Source organism: Diplotaxodon limnothrissa, linkage group LG8 (genome assembly GCF_057381915.1).
Source record: "Diplotaxodon limnothrissa isolate DT_005_m linkage group LG8, D_limnothrissa_male_GT1.1, whole genome shotgun sequence".
Classification (NCBI taxonomy): Eukaryota; Metazoa; Chordata; class Actinopteri; order Cichliformes; family Cichlidae; genus Diplotaxodon; species Diplotaxodon limnothrissa.
In genome coordinates, this window is record NC_140603.1 from 22,568,434 (window position 1) to 22,593,653 (window position 25,220).

The following is a 25,220-nucleotide window of genomic DNA, read 5'->3' on the forward strand; positions in this document are numbered from 1 at the left end:
ATGACAGCGGAAATGACTGTGGGCAGGGATATGGCTGAGTTTATTCCTCAGAAGGAGATTGTGTATAATGGCTTGCTGCCTTACTCTGACCGGTTGGACCAGGAGGCCACGGAACTGTTGGCGGAGATCAAAGCGAACCTGTGCAGAGCTGTCCTCCTCAGAGAGCTGTGGCCCGGGGTCGCTTTCTGGTCCAGGAAACTTTTCTCGTAAGTACTGAAGCAAGGTTGGCGTATGATTTAAGACTACCCAAAGGTAACTTAACCCATAGCCAAAGATTCATAACAGTGGGCTTAACAATTGCCTGCATCTTAAAATAAAATTGTGACAGAGTTAAGCAAAGTTCATCAGATAGTACATTTGATTGCTACATTTGAAATAGACTGCAATCTGTCTGTGGTTATAGGTGGAAAAACTTTAAAAGTGTCCTTTGCTGTATTCTTAAGTCTGGAGTTCCAGGAATATTAGTGCACAAAAGCATTTAAAGAAGCAGCTACTTGGTGTTATTGACCTGTCTGCCTTAAGAGGACATCAGGGCATAGTGTTCTGCCTTATAACTTTAATTAAAGGCCGAACCTTAATTCACTGTGTGACTTGGCATAAACTCAAGTTCAATAGATTAGGTTTAGTGTTGAGACAGTCGTACACTGTAGCTGTGTAAGCCTATTCACTGTTTCAGAATATAGGTTAAGTGTAGGAAGTAGGAAGTGATCACCTGTTCGCTCAGTGTCCTCTCTCACCCTTAGGTTTCTGAAGCTGTACGGCCGCAGGTTCAGTAAAGATGACCACATCCTCTTCATCAAGCTGCTGTATGAGTTGGTCACGCTCCCAAACCTGGAGCCACACATGATGCAGAGCTATGCCAGGCTGCTCATTCAGCTTCTCAAGTGGGTGTGAATGCAAATGTACACGAATTTAAACAGGGATGTTGGGGTGAGGGGGTCATGGTAAATCATAAAATCCTCTCAGAAAAAATACCAAACAGAACGAGCTGGATATTGGTTCGAAATTAAACGAGTTATGATAAATTTAACTGTCGACAGACCTTTTGCCTTCATGAACACGTATTAGGAGGGAACTCATGTGTGATGGCAATTACAAATTGCATCTCAGAAAAAAGATCATTTTTCAAAACTTAAAAATTATTTATTTATTATTTAATTCATTTATATTTAACACTTTCTTGGAAAAACCTAAAGCCTGAATTATCCATGATGCAATGCATGGGAAGACGAATTTCAGGGCCTAGATGGAAAGAAGAATAGACGCAATGCTGCACAGTAAAATAAGTGATAAATAAAATAATAAATAAACCAGAAATACATATATAAGTATTGTACAGCATTTTTATGGCGATGAAAGCCACCATCACGCTGAGGAGAAAGCTTAACTCCTCTGCATGATCCTCTCTTTTCCTTCCTTTTAGTAAAATGAGAACAGAAAGCCATACGATTGGTAAACATCAATGCACCATAAGTGGCGTGACATGTTAAAGTGAAATTTTGCACTTACTTGTATGCTATTTGTAACACAGTCATTTGATGAGTCAAATCATTTGCAGACCCGGGGGGAATCAAACCAAATCATTTTCAAAAATGCTGCATCTGTGTCTGAGCCTGAACCCGAATCACAAATCATTTATTTAAAAAAATAAATAATAATAAATAAGCTCAAAAATTTCACCCATTGGGTATAAAATCACACATTTAAACTGAAAATATAGAAGTTAAATCTGCCCTTTGTCAACAAATGGTATGAAACAAAACAAAGGATCTCTGCAAAATATCTCCTATGCTCTTATGTGTTTCCCAGATGCCAATAAATGCCAGATCATCCTCTGAAATGTCAAGTGGAAGTTTAAAGTAGCGTAAAATATTGATACTTGGTTGGTATATTGTGTTAATATCTTACAACCATAGAGCGGAAGTTTAAATTTCCTTACACGCACAAATGCACTCAAAGACACTCTGAAAGTAAGTACAAGGGACAATAAAGCATGCTGGCTTAACATTTATTACTCTTTAAGCGATGCTTTTGTCTCTCAGATCAAATTTGTCACTTCTCCAGCGACAGTAGGGTTTTCTCCAAGACGGTCACATTAATCACTTCCCATTTGTCACCAGTTGTTTTCAGGATTTTCACATCCATCACAAAACAACCTCTTAATGTAGACGTCATTTGTCTGAGTGTTTTCCATTAGATGAAAAGAGAAAGATCTGGGCTAAGCGTATATGAAGTGCCAGGTTTCAAAGCTGAGAGATGAGCATCAGGTCTCAAAAGGCTGCTTTTTTTTCTCATCTTTTGGATTTCGCTGTCATTTTCCCGATTGTCTCTTCTTTCCTTCATTTTTCACATCTCCCAACTGAGAGTTTGTTCCATCGTTGTTAGATGAATAAGTGGGGAGGATTTAGAGGTTGTGGAAATCATGCATATTCTCAACTGCACAGACTCTCAACCTATTTCTGAGGTTCAATCCCTTAAAAACTGTGATTTTACAAAGAGCAAAGTAATACAAAAGCACAAAGAGAGCAAAGTGGAAGTTCTCAGGAGGATTAAAAAAACTGCTCCTTTTTAAGCTTAGAGTTCTCGTAAGGGGCACACCATTACTGTGCAATCTAAAAGCTTAACAAGGTGTTTAAAAGAAAACAACAAAAAGTAAAGTCAATGCATGGTTAGCCTGCAGAAACCCAATTATGCCCACTGCTAGATCTTAAACATGTCTAATTTTTTTTTTCACAGTGGAGTGTTATGAATGTTGGATCATGACTATTTTATACCAAGTGAATCTACGTCTGCAAATTACTAATGCCTGCTGCTGTCAGTCCACTTATGCATTATTGAATACAAAGAATCACAGCGTTGTGTTTGCATACATGCCAATAAGATGGCAGTCATCATGCTGAGTGCAGCCTGTGAGGCAGTGACTCATTTTCTCCACGATTACAGACTCTTTCAGACGCCCTGTGGTCTTTCACTTCAATATGACATTATTATTAGAGGCTTAAATATCTAATAACCTACCAGGACCCTTGTAAAAGCATTATAAATAGGCCAGACAGCTGATAACGGACTTCTTTTTCAAACAGGAAGAAAGAACTTCTATCACGGGATGACCTCCAGCTGCCGTGGCGGCCGCTCTATGATCTCTACGAGAGGGTTTTCTACTCTAAAACCGAGCACCTTGGGCTCATCTGGTTCCCTAAGTATGAAGCTTTATATTTAATTGTAGCTGTTGTGACATATGGTAAAGTGCAGTATCAAGATATGTGTTTTGAATTAAAGAAGAATGCGTACACAGTAGGAAACCTGCTTTCTTTCCTGCCAAAAATGACATGAGAAGATTGATGCTACTTTCATGTCTGTGTGTTAAATATGAAGCTACTTACAACAGTAAACACAAAACCAGCAAACCGGCAAACTCAAAGGCTCAGTTTCTGAGACATGGATTATGCCTAATCCTAGAATAAATCCTTTTTTTCAAATGAGATCTTCATTGTATTTCTCCTTTAGTCTAGGACTAGGCCTAATCCATGACTGGGAAAAAGGGTGAGGGAGTAGAAACAATGAGAAACAGCTTGCTGGGCTCTCTGAACCGAAGGTATCAAACTCATTTTAGGCAACTGGCTTCTTCCAGCCCAAGATTATCCCACATTGGCCAGGCTCCTAAAACCTTTTCATAATCACCTATTAAAAAATATTTTTTCCCTTTCTAAAGAACTGCAAGTACACACTGAACAGTTTGTTGTAGTTACAAACAAAGACTACTGTAAGTTAAACCACTTGATTTAACCAGTGTAGTGTTGTAGGCAATGTGTAATTATTTCTTTTTTTGGTAGTAAGCCTACAAAAGTCAACACACTTCGACCCTCCAGCTTTGACATTAACACTCCAGAGAACTATTCTCAAGATAAACATCCATACAGTGACAATTCTAAAATGATGTCTTCCATCTCTGTACTTTTTACTCTCTGCAAAGTCATCCAGTGGGCCAGATTAGACTCTTTGTGGTTTCTGGCCTACAGGTATATATTCTACATTAATAGACTACACTGATCATAACTACAGTACCTACCAGCATCACAGTTGTTTTACTGAGGTATTGTGCTGGACCAGTAACATCCTTGTGTAGTTGACATGAAGAAACTTTTCCTAAAGAACATAGACTGTAGCCACGGCTTTTCACTCCATTTGCACCAGTTACTAACCGGCCACTTTGATAGATACACATCTTCAACTGCTCTTTAACACCAATTATCTAATCAGGTAATCCAATGGCAGCAGCTCGATCTATTTAGGCATGTAGATATGACCAATACAGTCTGCTGAGGTTCAAACCAAGCATCAGAATGGGGAAGAAAGGTGATAAAAGTGACTTAGAAACTGGCATGGTTGGTGTTGCCAGATGGCCTGGTCTAAGTATTTCAGAAACTGCTGATCTACTGGGATTCTCCCACAAAATCATCTCTGAGCAACTCAAATTTACTCATCGCAAAGAAAGTACTGTATGCACAAGAGAATCTCAGAAGGCACACTGCATCAAACCGAAGCTATAGCAACAGAAGACCACACCCAATGCCACTCCTCTCAGCTCAGAACAGGAAAACTGAGGCTACATTTGCACAGGCTCACCAAAATTGGACAAGAGAAGATTGGGAAAACGTTGCCTAATCTGACGAGTAGCAGTTTCTGATGCAACATTCAGGTGGCATAAAAGCATGAATGCATGGATCCATTCTGCCCTGTGTCATATAGAGGGCAGAATAGTGATATAATGCTGTGGAGGATGTTTTCTTGGCACACTTTGGGCCCCTTAGTACCGACTGGGGATCGATGAGACACCACAGCCTGTTTGAGTATTGTTGCTGACCATGTTCTTCCCTTTGTGACCATAGTGTAGCCCATCTTGGCTGCTTCCAGCAGGACAACATGCCATACCACAAAGCTCAAATCCTCTTAAACTGGCTTCTTGAACGTGACAGTGAGATCATTGTACTCAAATGGCCTCCACAGTCCCTGAACTCAATCCAATAGAGCACCTTTGGGATGTGGAGCAAGAGATTCACATCACGGATGTGCAGTCGACAAATCCGCAGCGGCTGTGTGATTCTATCATGTTAATATGGACCAAAATCTCTGAAGAATGTTTCCAGCACCTTGTTAAATCTTTACCACAAAGAATTAAGTGTCTCAGGAGTGGATATTGCATTCCATTAAAAAGCAGTATCACTCCTTATAATTCACCCAGTGGCCGCACTGGAAACTTACAGCTGTGTGAATCTGTGTAATCACCATCAAAGGTCTTCCTGCTTTACTGTTTTAAATATTTTATATTTAGATTTGGGTTCTGTTTTAATGCTTTGAAAAAGTACTGACTTGTAATCAGACCGCACTATGACCACACCCATCACCAAAGCGAGGCTTTGTTCGGATGTTATGTACATACCTGTTATGTTTTGTTACCGTGTATTGCTTGGTTGCGATGCTGTTGTGTGTGTGACATAATCTGTTGCCAGACACACACAGTCACACACAAACTCATAAAGAGAAAACAATACCAGCCTTGCAGTCACAGCTGGTACAAATCTGAGTTGTGGTCTGAATGTTGAAGGTTTGTTTATTCCTGATGAGGACATGTGGATCTCACAGCATAGCTGAGACACACGCACACACTCACACCTCCTCTCTGTGCTTATTTGCAGCTCCGTGGACCACATTTTGAAAGCTTTGATCAAAAGCTGCAGACTGTAAGTCTCATCCTCTGTGATCATATAATTTGGGCAGCAGATAATGTGCTGCTTTGATCTTCAGTTGAGCTATGTACTGTAGATCATTGTGTCTATTTGCACCTTTAGCCATCTTTGCTTGTCTGCATCTATTGGTGCTCACGTCTATCTTTGTTATATGTGTGTTTCTGCGTATCTTTTAATGATTTTTCTTAGGTATTTCCCTGCATCATCCACCAAAGAGATGCTGGATGAGTGGCGCCCCCTGCTGTGTGTGTTTGATGTGGTTATGCAGAAGGCCATTAGCAACATGGAGCTGTTCCTGCCTACCATCATGCCCCCGGAGGGACACAGCCAGGGCTTCCAGTAAGTGGGCCAACTTGAATGGCTCTGGTTTGAAACAGTGTTATCCTCCAAGTACAGCTTGTCAGAGCCAGAGCTGACACAAAGGGTACACAAAGAGGTACAATATGTTTAACTTGTTAGTAAATCTCAGCATTTAAGGGATTTGGCTTTTTCTTGTAATGTTCAAAATGCATAGCCACATTTTCAGGCTCTGTAAGCATTTACACCTTTGCTCCTGGGAGCTTTAATGAATAGCGTTCCTCTTGCATCAGCAGTGCTTCCTTGCTCTCTTTGTTTTGCTAATATTTTGCTTTTTTTGGAAAATCTTTGCCCCTCTTTCTCTGCACTCTTCATGGCCATGTTCCAGCTACCAAGCCTCTTCAAAGCCTTCAGTGCATTCTTTAGTTCATTCACTCCTTTGCAAACTATTTGTCTGGATTTATTCTTGGATTCATAAGTACTTTCTGCACAGTTTCCACAATACATCATCTTTAATACTCTATTTTTCCACTTCAGTTTTTTTTTTTCCTTTCTCATCCAGAATATACAGGGGAGGGAATGAGATCATATTTTGGGGAACTTGAGATTGATGAGGGGGATAAAGCCTCAGGTGTGTGTGTCATTGGGTGTGAATGTAATGGTCTGTTTTCTGCATGTGTGTGTGTTTTCAGGTTGTGGTTTGATGAATTAATGCATCTTTGGATGTCATTGCAAAATCAGCCAAGCTGGGAAGGGGTAAGACACAAACACACACACACACACACACACACGTTCGTTCAATACTTCAGGCACTTTTTGCTCTTTCTGAAATCATTTGACACTTAGTTTTAAAAACTGTTCACTGGCTTGAAAGTGGAATTCTTTAAGCCACAGTGAAGTCAAAATTAATGAAAATTCCACCTCTCAAAATTCTTCTTAAATCTGTCACACCAAGCAGCAGATTTTTTAAAAAGTTTTAATTTATTGTGTGATGGATCATGCAGCTTTCCATTTTTCTAAAAGTGCAGAGTAATTTCAAATGACACAGATTTCTACATTTCCCGATGGCAATGATTGAAATGTTGTTAAAGGATTGTCAGTTTCCACTCAGCGCAGATAAGATTTTCCACTTTGGTTTCCATTCAGCCTCATGGGCCACAGTGGCCTGGCTTTGCACATTTCCTCCTCTCTTCTTCAGCATCTCGTCTCCTTTTTTCCCATTTTTTTTGGATGACACACTTCACTTGTGGAAACATCCTTTGTCCTCACAGTGAATGTTTGCCTAATGTTCTCTTACAGCACTTAGTGAACCTGTTTGCTCGCCTTGCCAATGATAACATAGGCTACGTGGACTGGACCCCTTATATTCCCACAGTGAGTCATTAGCAGAATTATGTTTGTATACAAGTGTTCCCGTAAATGTGGTTTACTGGGAACTCATGGGCTGTGTGAGAGCAGTGGAACTATTGTTTGTATATGTGCATGTCTGGATAGATCTTCACCAGGATCCTACGAAGTCTGAACCTTCCAGTTGGGGTCAGTCAGATGGTGTCACCTCGGTATCTTACCAACTCCTATGACATTGGATACATAGTGTTGTGGGTGACAGCACTTCTGGTACGCAGTCTTTAGATTTTTCTGGCGAAATGTGTAAGAAAAAACATTTACATTTCATTGCAACTGATTACTTTGCTCTTTTATATACCCCTGCAGGGTGGACCAGGAAACCCTGCACAGAAAGAGCTGACCTGCCTCTTCAACAGCATCGCGTCCTTCTACCATCCATCCAATCACGGTCGCTGGCAGGTAAGCCTCTTACTCTCACTCGCATGCAAACATGCACACACTATGTGAAACTCCATCTTCGGTTCCTCATTTGATTTATCGCCTGTCATTCGGGACTTGGCTGGCTCTCTTTACACAGCAGATTAATAACAGAAGGAAATCTCAGATCTGCTCACAGCAGACTGTGAATGTGGCTCTGGGTGATAATTCTTATGTCTAATGTGTGTCTGCAGTCTCGACTGATGAGGCTGCTTCAGCGTCTTCCAGCGAGCGTTGTGCGCCGTGTGCACCGGGAACGTCACGCTTCCCCTTGCTGGATCACACTGGTCCCTGAGCATCAACAGTTAACAGATGCGGATCTGCAGGAGTTCACCCGCAGCCTCACTGGAGCCTCCCTTCTGGCTATGTTCAGGTACTGCACTCTGATGGCTGTTAGCCCAAATGAAGGCTTTAAATAGGAGCTATTATTATCACTAGCGTTGTTTTATCAACTATTCAAAATGACCCCTATTTTCTTATACTGGAGCTTGGTTCTGCCCCTCAGTTCATCTACTGTCTGAAACAAGCTGTTTTGGCTTAAATGCCTTCTTCTGATTGGCTGCCCTTTACAACCAAAAGAACAGCAAGTAGGTGGGGCTTCAAAGAGAGACAAGAACTGAAAAAAGCTGTATCAAAGTGGATGTTTAGAGTAGGATGAAGTCCAAGCCACTGGCTCCCAGGGACTACATGTGCTTACCTCAGTTTTTGAAACTTTGACTATGTTACAGTTTTTTCTGAATGCTTAAACCCTAACTGTGATTCCTGTAGCACAATCTCTAAAACTATTCAGACTTATAGCAAAACCACTCACTGAGTTTGCAAAACTAAAAGCACAAAAACTGCTTTGCACTCAGTTTGCAATTTTGTAACACACACTTTGCAAAACTGTAGGCACAATTAACTACACAACACTCAATTACCAAATTTCCAACACACTCCTAGCAAAAGTATACACATGTATGGCTATCATTAACACTAATTTGCCAACTGTCTGGCACACTTTCACATGTGAAAACTTTTTTAGATAATTAGTTCACTTTGCAATCAGCCTAAGCACTATAATACAGGTAAGCTGTGTGTGCGGAGTACAATGGAGGGAGCAGAAAGAGTGAGAAGTAGAGGAGGCCGAGGAAGAGGACGTGGAGGTGAAGAAGTAGGATGAAGAGGACGACAAGGACAAGGAGGAGCAAGAGGAAGACGAGGAGGGGGGAGAGGAAGATGAGGAGGGGGGAGAGGAAGGGTAGGAAGAGTAAGAAATAGAATTGCTGATGACATCAGAGCTACAATAGTGGACCATGTAATCAACCGTGGAATGACCCTGAGGGTAGCTGGCCAACGGGTCCAGCCTAACTCGAGCCGCTACACTGTAGCAAGTACCATAAGGACATCTTGAAATGAGAATCGGTTAGTACAGTCACTTCGCACAAAGATTTGTAGCACTGCCATATGCCAATGAGAAACACACCAATACCATTGATGTAAAAATACTGAAATTGTTACTTTACAGTATCAGAATCAGAATCAGAATACTTTATTGATCCCTGGGGGAAATTATTTTTTTGCTAGATGACCAGATTGCTAGATAACCAGATGCTGGGGGCAGAGGAAGCATGTTCACTGCAGACCAAGTAACCCATATAGTCATTATGGCGATTGCAAATAATCCTATACTTGGAAATAACCACTTGTGTTTGTTTTGATGTGTTTGAATAAACACCAGTACTTGAAGTTTGGATCCCTCTATGCTTATGGATCTATGACAGCAGTATGAGCTCAAACTGACATAGCCTACCTTGTGCACAGAGAAAGCAAAAGCCAGATGTGTTTTGTATTCATACCATCAGTGTGCAGTTGCCGCATTGTGTGCTTAGTAGATGATGGCTTGTGTGTACTGTTTGATACGGAAACACCATTTTTACGAAGGTGTGAAGAGTTAATCTAGCTGTGTTTGCTTTTGCAAGAGAACTACAATGTTTTGATTATTGGGTGACAGGTTTTCTTATTTGTGTGAAGAGTTTTGCAAAATTAGCCAATAGTTACAAAAAATGTGCTTAAGCAATCAGAAAAAACTGTAAATAGGAACATCTGTAATGATGTAGAAATGACAAAAAAAAAGGAAAAGTGTAATGGGTCCACTTTAAACTGCTTTTCTACACAGTTCACTTGTGATACATACATATGTGCATGCATAGGGCTACAGTACAGATGTAAATACAGGCATACTCATACACACACTCACATGCTGTTCCTAATTTTGACTTGACTTGATAAGCTTATATAGTGACTTCTCCATAAATCTGGACATTTTTCTCTTAACAGCTGGATCACTACACTAACAAAATATTAACTCCCCACCATTAAGCAAGCGAGAAAATAATCAAGCTGTGCTAATTGCTATGAACATGAAACACAGCAAAACAACACGAGCGGCTTTTAAAGCCAAGCGTACGAAAAAAGCACCAAACAAATAGTACAGCAGGAAATTATGAGCAAAAAAAGTCAAAACAGCGGAAACAAACAAATGAGCATTAATGAAAAGCCCCCCCCCACAAAGAATAAATAGTGATTATATTAGATGTTAGGTAGAGCCACTCTGTAAAAGTAGTTTGTAACATGACATTTAAAACAAAGACTATGCAAGCGACCCTGTGTGGGAAGTCCGATAGAAATGATATCCACTCGTGCAGAAATAGTTACCATAGGTGTCATTGTGGGTGTTGGTGTGAGCAGTCTGTTGCATAGTTTGAGCCAATTAATGGTCTTGCTCACCGGAGTTTAATGACGAGAATTTCTCCTGACTTTCTTTTATTTTTTGAGCCAAAATTCAGGTTCACAAATAGATTTGGTTCCATCTTCCAACTATCCTTTTTATCTCGATGATAACACTGCTGCTGTTTCGAGTATCACAGCTACCAAAAGTGTCCAGCTAATATGAAGATCGGCAGGTCAGCCTTTGGATCCCTAAAACCTCCAAACAGCAAGGTTAAAACTGGCTTAAGACAAAAGGTGTTACATATACATGAGTCATATTGTGTTTGCTTTGGTGTCTCAAGTCATCATATCAATGTTCCCTGGGTTGTAACTATGTAAACAGCCAACAAACACACCATCTGAATAATTGCCTGCCAGTTATCTAACTGCTGTGTCTCGCTAATGAGTTCAGTCGCTTCGCCTCATCGGCCTCTGCCTAATCTGGACAAAGACAGGTCATCTGTGATTAGTGTCTACGTGTGTCGTTGTTGTTGTCGCTGCATTGCATGTGCACGACTGTTCATCTGCCCTCTCCTGGTGATTTGCAGTAAAACTGACAGTACAGATGCAGCGTACGCTCTTCAGAACCTGGCTCTCCTCACACCAGAGCTTGTCATACCACCTGTTCTTGAGAAGTAAGTATATGGATATCAGCCATCAAGCCTTTTGATGTACTGTCAAAAACATGCTGGTGTAACATCATTAATATTAATGATTTTTTTTGCTGCTTTTTATCATTCTTTGCCTTACTTTGAAGTGCTGTCTAAGTTTTAGTGAATATAAAAAGAAAGCATAATGTTGGAAAAACAGTTATTTACATAGGAAACTGTTTGCAGTTATATTTGTTTTGATTTGGGAAATTAAGCAGTATTAGTTACAAGTACTGCTTGCTTGATGTATGCCTTTGGATGGACAGTTTCAAAGTGTTTGCCTTGATAATGTACAAAATCTTAAATCTGGATCATTATTCAATATTTAGATAGAAGTATCTTTTTCTGGGATTTCCAAATTGATGTGCGCAGTGGTGTTGAGCAGTCATTCTTTAGGCCTTCTGAAGGTCTTTCAAACTTGCTTTTTCACCCCTTTTTCAGTCCAGTTCTTTTACCTATTGTAACCATTTTTCAGTGGAATATTTTGTTTTTTCAAATTTTTTCAAATTTCTTTGTTTGATTCTTCAAAACATGATAAAAAGTAATAACAGAAATAATTTTGCACCAAAAATGTATTTGCAAAGTGCTGGTAGATGAATACAGCATATCCTAGTGTGGTGTGAAATAATGGGAAAAAATCCAGCAGCGGAGCTGATCCATTGATTAATGGTCTCAATGGAAGGGTGGAGATATATCTATCTCATATTTCATATTTTTTCTACTGATGTCCATTAACATGCACTGTCGCTTTACACAAAAATCAAAATTAATAATAATTAATGTACACTTTTATTTAGAAAATCAGCATGCACTGTCCCTTTTATCCAAACTGTTTTTGTCTTATTTATATTCCTTGTGTCTCACGTACAACAGAACCTATGCAGCAATGGAGACCCTGACTGAGCCGCACACCCTCACTGCCACCCTCAGCTGCATGATTGGGATGGCTCGCAGTCTTGTTTCCCCTAACAACCATTACCCAGAAGGCCGTGTGCACGTGCTCCCACTGCTTATGGGCTCTCTGCCAGGGGTGGACCCCAATGACTTTAGCAAGTGTATGGTGAGTAATTGATGCGTTGATGAGGAATAAAGAAGAATTGTTAGACAAGTAGACAATGCAGCTCTCACTGATTAAATTCCCATTTTTTGTTACATATTCAGGTCTTTCCAATTAATAATTCCTGAAAGTGGAATGAATAGCTCGGTTTGAAGAACTTTGCAATTAATGCGGTTCAGTCTTCAGTTTCTGCTTGAATTGTAAAATGGATTGGTTCCCTCTTCTAGTGTGCTCATTTTCTTCAGACTATATTAATCCATCACACCAGAATAAATTAGTGCGTTTGAAAAAGTTATTGCAGCGACATCTGGTGAGGTATTTAACATGCAGCGTGATCATGTCAGATGATGTAAATTGATAAGTTGCACCTGCTGTGTCTCTCTGTCCAGATAACGTTCCAGTTCATCACCACCTTCACCACTCTGGTGCCTTTAGTGGATTGTTCGTCTGCTCCCTCCCAGCGCAATGATCTCACAGAGGTATGCACATGATACATATTAACAAAGATTAACTAAACATAATGGAGAGTCTAAAATCACATATTGATGAGCCAAAAGTTTTTGTAACTCGGGGCTATCTTGTGCTTTTGGCATTTACTCTTAAAACTCTGGGATAAATTGGCATCCACTACAGCACTTAAACCGCCTACAATTAGAAGTTAAACCTTTGGGATTTTAACAAAATGAGACAACAATTATTTGGTAAGAGAAGAAGTAAAAGAAGAAGAAAAAACTTTCCCTTTCTACACCGAATTACAATATTTGGAGGATCCATATGACATATGTTTGTCGGTATGTTTCTGTTGTTTTTTTCTGTTGCAACATTGTAGCTTGATTTTGTCCAAAAGCAAAAATAGTCTACTGTTATTTTGCAAATACCTAAACCATGGGTTTGAGTATTATGTCCATGCCGTGATATTAAACATTCCATTACACTACTTAGCATAAAATTAGAAATACTGAATAAGTCAAGAGATACTCCCCAAACTCATCTTTAGGTACACCTCACTACTAACTGGAAATTGAGACTCATCAGTCCAATTTTAGTGACCCTATTCCTGGTTGTATCCTCGCTTGAAAGTTCACAGCTGACCTGAGTAGGACCTACTCTTCTGGTCTTCTGCTGCTGCAACTCATTTACTTCCCAGTTCGACATGCATTCAGAGATGCTTTTTTGAATATCTTGGCTGTAAGAACAGTCTTTAAAGTTACTTTTCCCTTCCTGTCTGCTCAAAATAGTGTGGCTATTTTCCTCAGACCTCTGGTATCAATAAGGTATTTTCACCCAGAGAACTGATGATCACTGGATATTTTTATCTTTTTTGGACCATTTTCTCTAAACCCTTGCTTGGGAAAATCCCAGTAGAGCAGCAATTTCTCAAAATACTCAGAGCAGTCTGTCTTGCACCAACAGCCATGTCACCTTTCTTCCCCATTCTGATGCTCAGCTTGAACTTCCGCCGGTCATGTTGGTCATATCTACAAGCCTAAATATACTGAGTTGTAGCCATGTGATTGGCTAATAACTAGATAACTGCATTAAGGAGCAAATTAACTGGTGAGCTGTGAGTTTGCACCATTATTAGACCGGTTTACTGCAGTGCACTAAGCAGTCAGCCCATTGTTTAAATTGCGTATTAGCCAGAGCATACGTTTGGATGCTTCACCATCATTGCACGGCAATTATGAAATAAATGTTTATTAATAAAGTCATAATTAATAGCTGCTTAATGCCAGAAGGTGACACTGATACTATAAAAGTGACGTATACTCTTCTTGTGCTACTCATAATAACTGAAGAAAAAGAAACACTCACTTTATTTACACTATTTACAGTCCCTTTTCCTTTTTACATCTATTGTACAGTGGGTGTCAGCCTGTGTTATAAGACACAATATTGCCACCTATATACAATACTGAGGCGTCAATTAGTTACTAGCGCTGGATATTTTACAAAACTGTAGCATCGTATTAATATAACATTAATATAACAAATAACATCATTTCAATTGAGCGAATAATAACTATTATTATGATTAGCATTGTAATATCCCTCATTTGAATAATAGTAACCTTAAATGCTTAATTTACATTTGTTGAAATATACTTATTTGCTACCTCAATGACAGTTTGATGAAAGCACTGAAATAATTTTCATATTTCATAGACCAAATGTACAAATGGTTGCATGGCATAAAACTGCTAATTGGGGAAATCACTTGCTAGGTCAACAGCAGCAACAAAATCTGCCTGCCAGAACCTTTAAAGGTCACTAATTGCAATATAGCGTGATGTTTTTAAACTTTACAGAAATCAAAGCGTAAAAACTGAGATGTGGATTTTCCTGGTAGCCAGCTGCTTAGTTAACCCTCCTCTTTCTGTGTCAGAGTTACACTTCAAAAGCTTTCTTCCGAGACAAGCACACATACAAAGAAATAAAATAACGCACTGTAGTATTCTACAAATACTAATCATCTCTTCCTTTCTTCCTCACAGATTGAAAAGGATCTGTGTTTCGCTTCGGCTGAGTTTGAAGACTTTGTTCTGCAGTTCCTGGACAGGTAGAGATACATTAACAAGTCTGTCATTTAGTAAAGCTTTGTTGTCAGTGTCTGAATGCGAATGCGTCTCTCTGTTTGAAATGCACCAGTTTGTTTTTTTTCTCCATGGCGCTGTTGACATTTTCATTACTGCGGAGTGTTTTAAGTGTGTGCTTGTGTATTTGTGTGTGTCTTTGTGCAGGTGCTTTGCTCTGATAGACAGCAGTACCCTGGAACAGACACGAGATGAGATGGAGACGGATACTCAGACTCATTTGGAAAGCCTGGTGGAGTTGGGCCTTTCCTCCACTGTGAGCACAATCTTAACACAGTGCTCGCTGGAAATATACAAGGTAGTGCATTAATACGCACCAACACTTTCAAAGCTTTCACTCTCTCTTTAATTAAGTTTATTAATTCAGTCCCCGCAGTACTCTGACCTTACCCAAACAATTCTTTATCACCTCCTAATTTAGACTGCTGACCTTAACATGGCACATATTTCCATAGCTATGCAAATGATATCCAGCTATATTTAGCAATGAAGCCACATCACACAGTTCAGCCAGTGAAAATTTAGTGGCTTGGCTTGTAATTTTCTGCTTCGAAATTCAGAGAAAACAGAACTTATTGTATTTGGCCCTAAAACCAGATTTACTCAGGGTGACATTACCTTGGCCTCCTCTACTGCTATGCAAAAGCTTGGAGTCATTTTTTAACTAGCATACATGGTTCGCAAAAAAAATAGGCTTTTGAGTGCCTTCTCTTATCTGTGCATTGTTGTCAGAGATTGACGCATACAGTCTCTAAGTGCTGCTGGAAAACTAGTCCATGTATCTAATACATCAAGGCTTGACTATTATAATTCCTTATTATCAGGCTTTTCTAAAAGCTTTTTGAAAAGCCTCCCACTGATACAAAATGTAACAACGCAGCATGGAGAGTACTGACAGACAATGGAAAGAGATGATCCTATTTCTTCAATATCAGCTTCTTTTCACTGATTTCCTGTAAAGTCCTGACGCATTCCCATCTCAGGACGTCAAATGATGCCATTTTCAGATGCCACCTGCGTCTCACCATTACGCACAAGGTGACTTTTGGCATCGGTGCCTTGATGCATTGCCCCCGAGAGACGTTAACAGTCCTTTCTCAGAGACCTCAAAAGAGGGACGGCGGTGGGGCATAAGCCACAGGTTTATTAGCCAGGAGACCATTGTCTGCAGCTTGTTTGCACCTTTGTGTCACTTTAATTCCACTTGTTTCCACTTGCTTTTAACTTTCACTCACTGGTGAGGTTTAGATAACACTTCCTCACTACAGCAAACCTACCCACTGAAAAACATGAGTAACAGCCTCCATCTCTCTAATGCCATAACCTTGTGTTACCACAAGGACACCTTGTGTGTAACTGAGACACACCACCACAACTCCACTGAGAATGAGAGCAGGTTGAAAATCCAGGATTTAGTTTATATCCTTCCCCTCACATACAAAACCCACAGAGTGACCAAGCTCTGCTGTACTTAAAAGACCTCATAGTGCCGTGTTATCCCAGTAGAGCATTTCATTGTCAGACTGCAGGCTTACTTGTGATTCCTAGTTTCCAGGTCTCCTCTCTCCCATGGTACCAGATCCTTATTTGGACTGATGAGGCAGACTTTTATAATTATACTTAATAGCTAGGGCTTGATCATGTGACCCTGATCCATCCCTTAATTACACTGTAAGTGCAGACAGAGAATTGGATGTCTCAACAATGTTGGCAGAAGGCTGCCGCTCTATGAGCCTGGTTCTGTCAGAGGTCACTTCCTGTTAAAAGGGAGTCTTTTTATCTCACTGTTGCCAAGTGCTTGGTCAAAGGGGATGAATGGAGTTTCTATATTGTTTTAGTCTCTACTTTACCAAATAAAGTGTCTCATTTGATGGTTATTAATTGAGAAATGATATTTATTTCTAATATTTGTCCCTAAATAAATAAATGAAAATAGCATTAATAAAGTACATCACTCGATCTTCTTAAATCCTTCCTCTGCGTTAGGTTGCATTGCAGAAAGTGTTTAACTTTGCCACCTCAAACATCTTCGAGACATGCGTGTCAGGCAGGATGGTGGCTGACATGTGCAGAGCTGCAGCAAAGGTACGTATATGTTTAGCTCTTGTTCTCAATTTCCATTTTATACAATATGTGAAGGTTTTCATTCAAGATAATTAAAGAATGTCAAACAAAGATTTCATGTGCTTAAGATGTTGGAAAATGCAGTTTTTCTCCACTAACATGTTCAATTTAGCTACATGCATATTTACTATGTTATGGCCTCATTTTGATGGTTTACTGTTTGTGATCTTATGCATGTATTTGTGTTTGTGCTTGGGCATCTAAATGTATGTGTGCATATCTATGTGTGTACTTTCTGGATGTGCACATGTGTGTCTGTTTGCAGTGTCATCCTTCCGAGTCTCTCCGACTGTTTGTCCCTCACTGCTGCAGCATCATCTCCCACATTACTGACAGTCAGTATAACTGTGCAACAGTTCAGTGTGTGTGTGTAGTAATGTAACTCTGTTTGCATTAAGGCTGTTCCAATAAGCGTTAAACTAGTTAATTCAGAATTCATTCAGTGATAAATGAAACCTGCAGTTTGCAAAGTAAATAAAAATCTTCATTCTTTAATTTGTAGAACACTGTTAGTTCATTTATGATCTCAAAGCAATTAGGAGGTATTATAAGACACCGTATGAGGTCATAAGAGAATTTAAAGTGAAATTGTAAAAAGCAAGTGTTTTTCTCTAACAGTAGTATTCTTTAGCAACTGGTGGTGTCTAAGTGGGACAAATTTAAGGGAAATTAGAAAGAAATTAGAAACTGCGTGAATTAACTTTGAGACTTGGCTCATGTATGTGTTCAGCCCAGTTGTATGCAAAAGCTTGGGCAGTCCTGGAAAAAATATGTTGGCCAAAATTTCACATAATGAGGTCAGTGTATGTACAAGTAATCCCTGTGAGTCAAAAGCTCAGACTTCAGACTGCTCTAAATGCTTGGTTTCAGACAGTGGATGAACTCAGAGCTGGCGCCAAGGCCCAGCATAAGATAGACAAGGGGGGGAATTTGAACTGCGAATCATGCAAAATCACTTTAGTGGACTCTGGGAAATAAATGAAGATAGAAGTTTGACTTTAAAAGTGCCCGCTTCTTTAAATGCTAGTTGACAGCTTTCATTTCATGAACTTAAAATGAGAAAATGTTAATAGTATGTGTGACATGTGCAGATTGGAGGGAAAGTTTCCTTGTGATATACATCGGAACAGCTGTTTTACTTGAAAGTTTTATTGGTCTTCTGGCTCCTGTCTCCACGTTCATAGTTACCTTAACCTGCAACTTGAAGACATTTCAGTTTGCATATAACGCTTTACACTCCTTTACAAGGACCAATTTGCATAATTTTCCATGCCTGTGGGGTGTTACAACATGAGATTGTAGATTTAGTGATGGCAGTAGTCTAATAAATTTGTTAAATAGTGCATACATCGGAGAAGCCAAACAACCACTCTGCAGATGCGTAACATAGGAGCCACTTCAACAATATAAGACTCAGGTGTGCACATTAAAGGAGAAAGGAGAGTCTTTCGAGGATGCCAAAGTTCCATTTTATAAGGAGAAGTAGGCAAGCATGTTCCCTGTGAACGACTGTTATTGAATAGAAGTTTGAGACCAGCTATCAGCTTGTCCAGGTGATGAAGCCCTCATTCAAATTCTGATTTGTCTCACCTCAACAACTTGCATGATGGCATGGTGGGGCAGTGCCTCACAAAGGAGCCTTAATGACTCACATGTTGTACCCTGATGACAGGGTGGCTCAGTTGACTATCACCATCACCTCCAAGGGGGCACCAATAATCTGAAGAAGTATATTCATTAACTTAAATTAAATGTAATAAAGTGTAACATAACATTTAAGAGATGGCTTTGACTGGCTATCATTGACAACAAAGTGTGTTATTTACTTGTTTTCACTCACGTGCCCACTTTTGCATAAAACTGGCTTGTGTTTTTTACATTTTGTGTCAAATACGTCAAAATTAGACCAACGCTTTAACAAGACTTGACATACTATGCTAGAGTAAGCAGCACTTTAAGCTGAGTTCTAAATTTTGGACCATAAGATCCTCAAAGTGGTAAAAATAATATTTTTGTCAAGCAGATTAATAAAAAAAACTATACTAGTGATTATTAATTAACATTAGTTAAGTTAGTTAAAACAGCTTTAGATGCATTTTATACAGGTAAACTAATAGGCTGCCAGCTATGCAGCTCACATGGCCAAACAAGTCAATTTTGATCCCAAAATTCGACAGTAGGAGCTTGATCTGTCTGGGGAGCAGTGAAGTACATAATCCAGCTTGTTTATGTGTGTGTGTCTGTAGATGAGGAGCTGCAGAGTGAAGATGAGCTGGATAAGGAGCTGCTGTGGAATCTCCAGCTGCTCTCTGAGGTGAGAGAAGGACACACACACTCCTAAAAACGTAATGCGTGTGACTGATTATAACAATACAAGGCTTTATTGTGAATCTAGAAATGGCTGTTTGCTTTAAGAGAAGTTAATTTTCCTCACTACTGCTTGAGTGATTTGCACATCGGGGATGCCTCAGTGGAAAACACTGAAAACGTACGAGACCGGCTGGTGTGTTTATCTGTTTTTAAATTTAAAAGGCTATAGTTGTGACATTGTGAGAACCAAAAAAAAAAAAAAAGAAATACAGCCAAAAGACTTTTTTGCATCATACACCCTGCACAGTCATAAATTGCAAAGAGCTTTATTGGTAACCAGAAAATATTGATACTCTTTCAGGTTTGTTTTATTGCTCCTGAGAGCTTACCGTGAGTGGGAGCGCGCCAGACGCTACGATTTACTGGAGAACCTCAATATTTAAGACACAACTCTCCAGTGAATTGCCTGTGTGTTCATGTACTCCTGTGTGTGTGTGTTCTCTCATTAGGTAACCCGTGTGGATGGCAAACAGATGTTAAAATATCAAGGCGACCTGGAGCGGATCTTGTGTGTGTGTGTGCGTCTGCGCTGCAAACGGGCGTACACACTCGCCTGCAGTCTTCTGGAGCACACACTCCGATCGTTTTCCCTCATCTATCCCACTGAGTACCGCAGCACCTCTGGCAGCTTTGATACTGACCTCCCTATTTGGGTAAACACACACACACACGCACGCACACACACACACAATATGGCACAAAGAGATAGGAAAGAAAACATTATTTAATCCTATAAAGTGATGCTGAAGTTAAAGTCAGCTCCTTGCCTCTAGTTCCACATGTTGTATGGTTATTGTTGAAATAATATAATATTAAATCTGTCGCTGGAAAACTTTGCCACTAGTTGGACTTTTCCAATTCTAACATGACAATCTGAAAGCCTTCATTAAATTTAAAGTAAATACACCGCTGGATTATACTGACTAATGCTGCTCCCTCTTCAGTCAGACAGCTGCTCACAGGTAGACATACGAGTGATGGAGGGGTTGAAACATCAGCCAAAAACCTAAAAAGCCAAAGAAATAGATGGGAAATTTTGCAGCATAAATAGACCACTAAATTGGGAAAGTATGTGACGTGAGGCGTGTATGATGTGAGCAGAGTGAGCCATTTTACCTGCCTATGCAGTTCCTTGACTCTAATTGCTTAGTTTCACCTTATGCCATATTCACTAACACTCGCGCAGGCGAACAGGCTGTTTTCACAGACATTAAAGTATTTAGTGAGTCACAGGAAATGATTAAATCTTCTAGGAAATGTAAAAGGCCGCAAGCTGAACCATTACAGCTGCTCTGTATTGTCCTTTAATTTATAATGCTATCTTACAGGTTTAATTATTGCAATGCAATTTCCTTTTGCATTTATAAAGCCTAGTTCACATTTAAATTAAATGGCTACACTTCTGGGCCATATTCTGGCCAATACTGCCCGTACTCTGGCATGAAAAATAACCACATCTGTGTTGTTCAAGGAAATTAAAAACATAGTTTCCCAAAGCTGGAAGTCACAAAAGCAAGAAATCCAAGGGGATCACGTAATTTTTCTTTCCACAATAACTTCTAATATTTGTTTTTTTGTGCAGTATTGAAACGTTACCTATTTATTTATAAAACAAATCCCTCAATACCAACATTTTGTGATTGAAAAATCCACAGTGGATGAGCCACATACCTCTCACGGATAGATCTATATATTTTTAGAAAGGAATAAACAAAGAAAAAACAGTTCTTCATGAAATAGGAAGCTGTGGTTTTGTAAAGGTCAATGCAATTTTATGCAATTTTTTGCTCAACTCCTCAAATTAAAGCTCAGTGCCACAGTGGATCATGTGCATCCATCTCCCCCTGTCCCTAGCAGCCTCCTCTGTAACACCAACCCTAAATCCATAAATGAACTGTAACTTGAATATGTTCTGTTAGAAAACTAAAAATAATAAAATAACAGTGTCCAAAAATGTGAAAAAGTGGAATAAGTTCAGATTCCATGAGCCCAAAAAAGCTGCAGAGTACACACTATGAAGTGCTAACACTCACTAATTTAATTCAGCCTGTCACTGATGACAGTGGGTTTACATTTAGAGGAAGGATTGTGGATATATTGGACAAATTATGTTGAATGTGGAGCTGTCAGGCAGGAAGAAAAGAGGCAGACCACAGGGAAGATTCATGCATGCAGTGAGAGAGGACATGCAGAGTGTTGGTGTGACACAAGAGGATGCTGGGGATAAGTGGTATTTAGATATTTTGACTTAGCAGCCAGTAGTTAGCAGTAGTACTAAATTTTCAGCCCTGTGTTGGGTTTTGCTTTTTGTAGTTTGTGGCAGATTATAAAATTATTTTATCAGTGGTAATCTTTTATTGTGAAGCTGCATAAGCTATGATAAAGTAAAAGGACAATGAGGAACACTAAATAAATAAAGAATCGTTTAAAAGTTGGCAAAGTGGCTCAGTTACACAGTTTAGCTCTGTATATACAATGTATCTGTGTTTGTTATTCAGTTTATGAACTGAACAATGCATTTCTAAATTCTGAACACATTATCAATGACTGCTAAATGACTGTGATTTTTCCTTTCCACAATTAGTTCATACAACAAATCACACATTTCAGTTTTTCAAGCGTTCGGGTCAACTTCTGTTCTTTGAATGTGCAATGGGCTATAAATAAAATAACAAAATGACATTCAAAATTAAAAAGGCTCAAACTATTTTGCAGTTTCCCAAATTATAATTTATTTAACAGTATTCAGTGGGTTACATACTGAACTGAGGATAGAAACAAAGCATCAGTCCTATAGCGCTGGTATCGATCCACTACCAATACCAGCGTTGGTATCAATACTATGGATATTTGGGTCAATCTGCTCACCTCTAGCAATCAGGCTGAGCTATCTCATGAAGGTGATTATAAATCTAAAAAGTGAATACAGGGTTAACACAAGGTTTTCCAAATAAGCCACAAGTGTTGGATCTGACTGATTTTACAAATAAGATATAACTATACGATTTGGAAATATAAGGAGCTTACACACATAGTACAGACTGAAAGCAACACAGCTGCTTCTGACAATTTAGTGGTATAAGTGTCTTTAAAAAGTGTCTTTAAAAGTTTTTCCAAGGGTGGAAAACATGCACTATACTCATAAAATCTGTCCTATTTGAGGCCAGGAAGGAAAATCGGCAAAAATGCTGAGTGTGTAAATTAACAGGGTATCAATGCTCCCTGTTAATACTCAGTTGTAATTCCATTAACATTTAGAGGTGCGTGAGACAGTTTTAGTTTTTATTTGTTCATCTGCAGTTCCAGTGTCTGAGAGTAAAGATTAAATATTAAAGATTTAATTGTAATTTGCGCATTCGATCAACAAGTCAATTGTCAACAGGTTTTAAGATCATATATTAATGCTTATAGAGTAATGAAATTGTTTGTAGCCAACAGGAAAATGCAGCACTAAAGTTGCATCTAAGAATCTATATTTATTACTGATGCTCATCTGGGAAATGCTTTAGACGCTATTATGAAAGCAGATCCTCTTACAGTCTGTACACAGAGGTCTGAGGCATCATCACAGATTGGTGATGCTATATTCCAGATTATTAAGTGGTTAGTAGGCAGTGACTTCATACCTGTTGATCTTAAATCTTAATCTTAATCTTTTAATCTTGAAGATGGCATGAAGTTGTTATGGTAATGTTACCAGCTGAGAAGTGAATCGCCTTCATAACACTGAAAACCCAGGGTTAAATATGACGATACCTGGATAAGTCCAAGTCCTCTTTTTGTGCTGAAGTTTTCTCTTTAAAAGTTACGGAAAATTCCTGTAAGGCAACAAAATTACTACATTTTAATGCAAGGTCTGAAATGTCCTTTATACCTTATGACAGCTGGAGATTTGCTGAGCTCCTTCTCCTTCACTGTTTATTTCATTCCCCGAGAGAAAAAAAAAATGTCTGGATTACTCTTTTTTTCTTTAAAAAAAAAATCTTGATGATATTTTGGCGCAGGAGTGCTGGGCTCTTGTGTTTGTTTTGATGACTTGATGGCAGTAATTACAGCTATGTTCCTCTGTTGTTTTTCACTGCTTTACTTTCTTTTTTCATTTCTAATACCAACCTCTTTTCATTTGCAGTTCACGGTCACCGATTCTGTACTTTAAGATTCATTCTCCTTGAATTTCTGCTTAATTTCATTTCAGTGCTTCGCTAGTTGGATTCAGCTGCTTTCATATGATAGTAGACCAGTCTCTTGCGTCATTTTTTTCCTATTTTCCATTGAGTTTTGACCTTATGCTTAACGTGTTTAAGCATTTAAATACCAGTTGATGACACAAATTTGTGGTTTTGAGGCTGACTGGTTGTGCTGGTTTAACTGACAGTTCTTCCAGTGGAAAAACTGGCAGCCACCCTCTACAACTATCTGACAAAATGTTCTGCCTGACTTTCCAGGACTGGGGCAGACCAGGAGATGTGGCAGCGTTGGGTGTGTGTTGGCACGTGCCTGGACCGGAGGAGGAAAGCTTTGTTTTCCATCTTTTGTCCCACCTCCTGCACCCTGAGCTGCAACGAATCAAGGGCCACGTCTCTGGAGAGCAGCCAATGAGCAGGTGTACTGTCATTTCTCTCAGTTTTAAGTATTCAGACGCAATTAGGCAAACTCACAAAGATAACAAATAAAGGTGTAGCCTGTCATTAGTGATGAATGAGCTTTGCCTGCTTCCATAAATTACATGACTTCAGTCTTAAATATCTGTATTTTTTTAAGCCTAATTAGGGGTAAAGAAGGGGAATGTTAAATTCAGCTGCCAAGAAATTCAGAAATTCCTTGAACATATAAACACACGCGCTCAGTGAGCTCATGTGTTGCCTGATTCCCAGAGAGGAGTTGTTGCAGAGTCTCGCTATTGTGCAGCACTGCCTTCTTGGAGCTGGAAATCTGCTTCCCCCACTGGATGGACCACACGCATCCGACCTGTGAGCCCTATACCTGCATACACACATGGACACACACCCCCTACACACGCACACACACACACACACACACACACATGCGCACACACACACATATATATATGTATATATGAAACAAAAACATCATGCAATCTTGTCACGTTTTGCTCCTTACACTTTGCTTCTTGTCAGAGTTTCTTCCATGGTGAATCTTGGGGAGGTCAAGCTGTATATAGGTGTTGACTACGGTATGAAAACAGCCACATAACACATATTTACAAACACTCAATCTCCCATTAGTTTCTGTTGGCAATGCGGCCACTCATCCTGTATTCTGTGCCCATACGGGGCTTCTGTATTTCTTCTATCCCTCCCCCTCCAGATGCTTCACGGGAGAACTACCGAGAGTCCATCTGCCAAACCATGAGACTGCTGCTACGTGAGTGAAGATTTTAACTTCACCACAATCCAGTTGAAATGTCTTTGCATAATTTACCTGTATCCACTTCTCTTAATCCAGATCACATCTTAGAGCACTCAGAGGATGATACAAAGTCACTGTTTGTCATTATTAAGGTATCCTTCTCTTTTTATTCTTTATATGAAATGTTGTTAGTTTATCCTGCAGCAGGCCTGCAAAGGTCTCACAGCACCCTTTGTCTGTCTGCCTGACTGCAGATCATCAGTGACCTCATGTTTTTCCGAGGCACTCAGAAGAAGGAGTTTGACTCACGCTGGAAAAGCTTCACTCTCGTCAAGAAGTCCATGGAAAACAGGGTGAGTTGGAAAAGTACACAAACTTACTGGTTGTTTGTTTCAATGAGTCATTTACAAGGTGATTTCAATACTTTGCTTTTTTA

The 25,220-nt window shown here is 39.5% G+C and overlaps 1 protein-coding gene across 1 annotated transcript in view; it reads left to right on the plus strand.

Annotated features, from left to right (window-relative positions):
* Positions 1–25,220, plus strand: part of LOC146626886 (proteasome activator complex subunit 4B-like) — a 48,882-nt gene continuing 23,662 nt past the window's right edge. The window contains exons 1-25 of the mRNA XM_085360890.1: positions 1–206; positions 744–884; positions 3,084–3,200; positions 5,697–5,741; positions 5,937–6,086; positions 6,737–6,800; positions 7,344–7,418; positions 7,539–7,661; positions 7,758–7,850; positions 8,063–8,241; positions 11,168–11,254; positions 12,143–12,329; positions 12,716–12,805; positions 14,822–14,886; positions 15,068–15,218; positions 16,907–17,005; positions 17,310–17,379; positions 19,291–19,358; positions 19,864–20,067; positions 23,860–24,017; positions 24,289–24,384; positions 24,553–24,608; positions 24,743–24,799; positions 24,881–24,936; positions 25,039–25,137. Of these exons, the coding sequence (XP_085217016.1) occupies positions 1–206; positions 744–884; positions 3,084–3,200; positions 5,697–5,741; positions 5,937–6,086; positions 6,737–6,800; positions 7,344–7,418; positions 7,539–7,661; positions 7,758–7,850; positions 8,063–8,241; positions 11,168–11,254; positions 12,143–12,329; positions 12,716–12,805; positions 14,822–14,886; positions 15,068–15,218; positions 16,907–17,005; positions 17,310–17,379; positions 19,291–19,358; positions 19,864–20,067; positions 23,860–24,017; positions 24,289–24,384; positions 24,553–24,608; positions 24,743–24,799; positions 24,881–24,936; positions 25,039–25,137 (2,736 nt within the window). The remainder of the gene's footprint in view (positions 207–743; positions 885–3,083; positions 3,201–5,696; positions 5,742–5,936; positions 6,087–6,736; positions 6,801–7,343; positions 7,419–7,538; positions 7,662–7,757; positions 7,851–8,062; positions 8,242–11,167; positions 11,255–12,142; positions 12,330–12,715; positions 12,806–14,821; positions 14,887–15,067; positions 15,219–16,906; positions 17,006–17,309; positions 17,380–19,290; positions 19,359–19,863; positions 20,068–23,859; positions 24,018–24,288; positions 24,385–24,552; positions 24,609–24,742; positions 24,800–24,880; positions 24,937–25,038; positions 25,138–25,220) is intronic.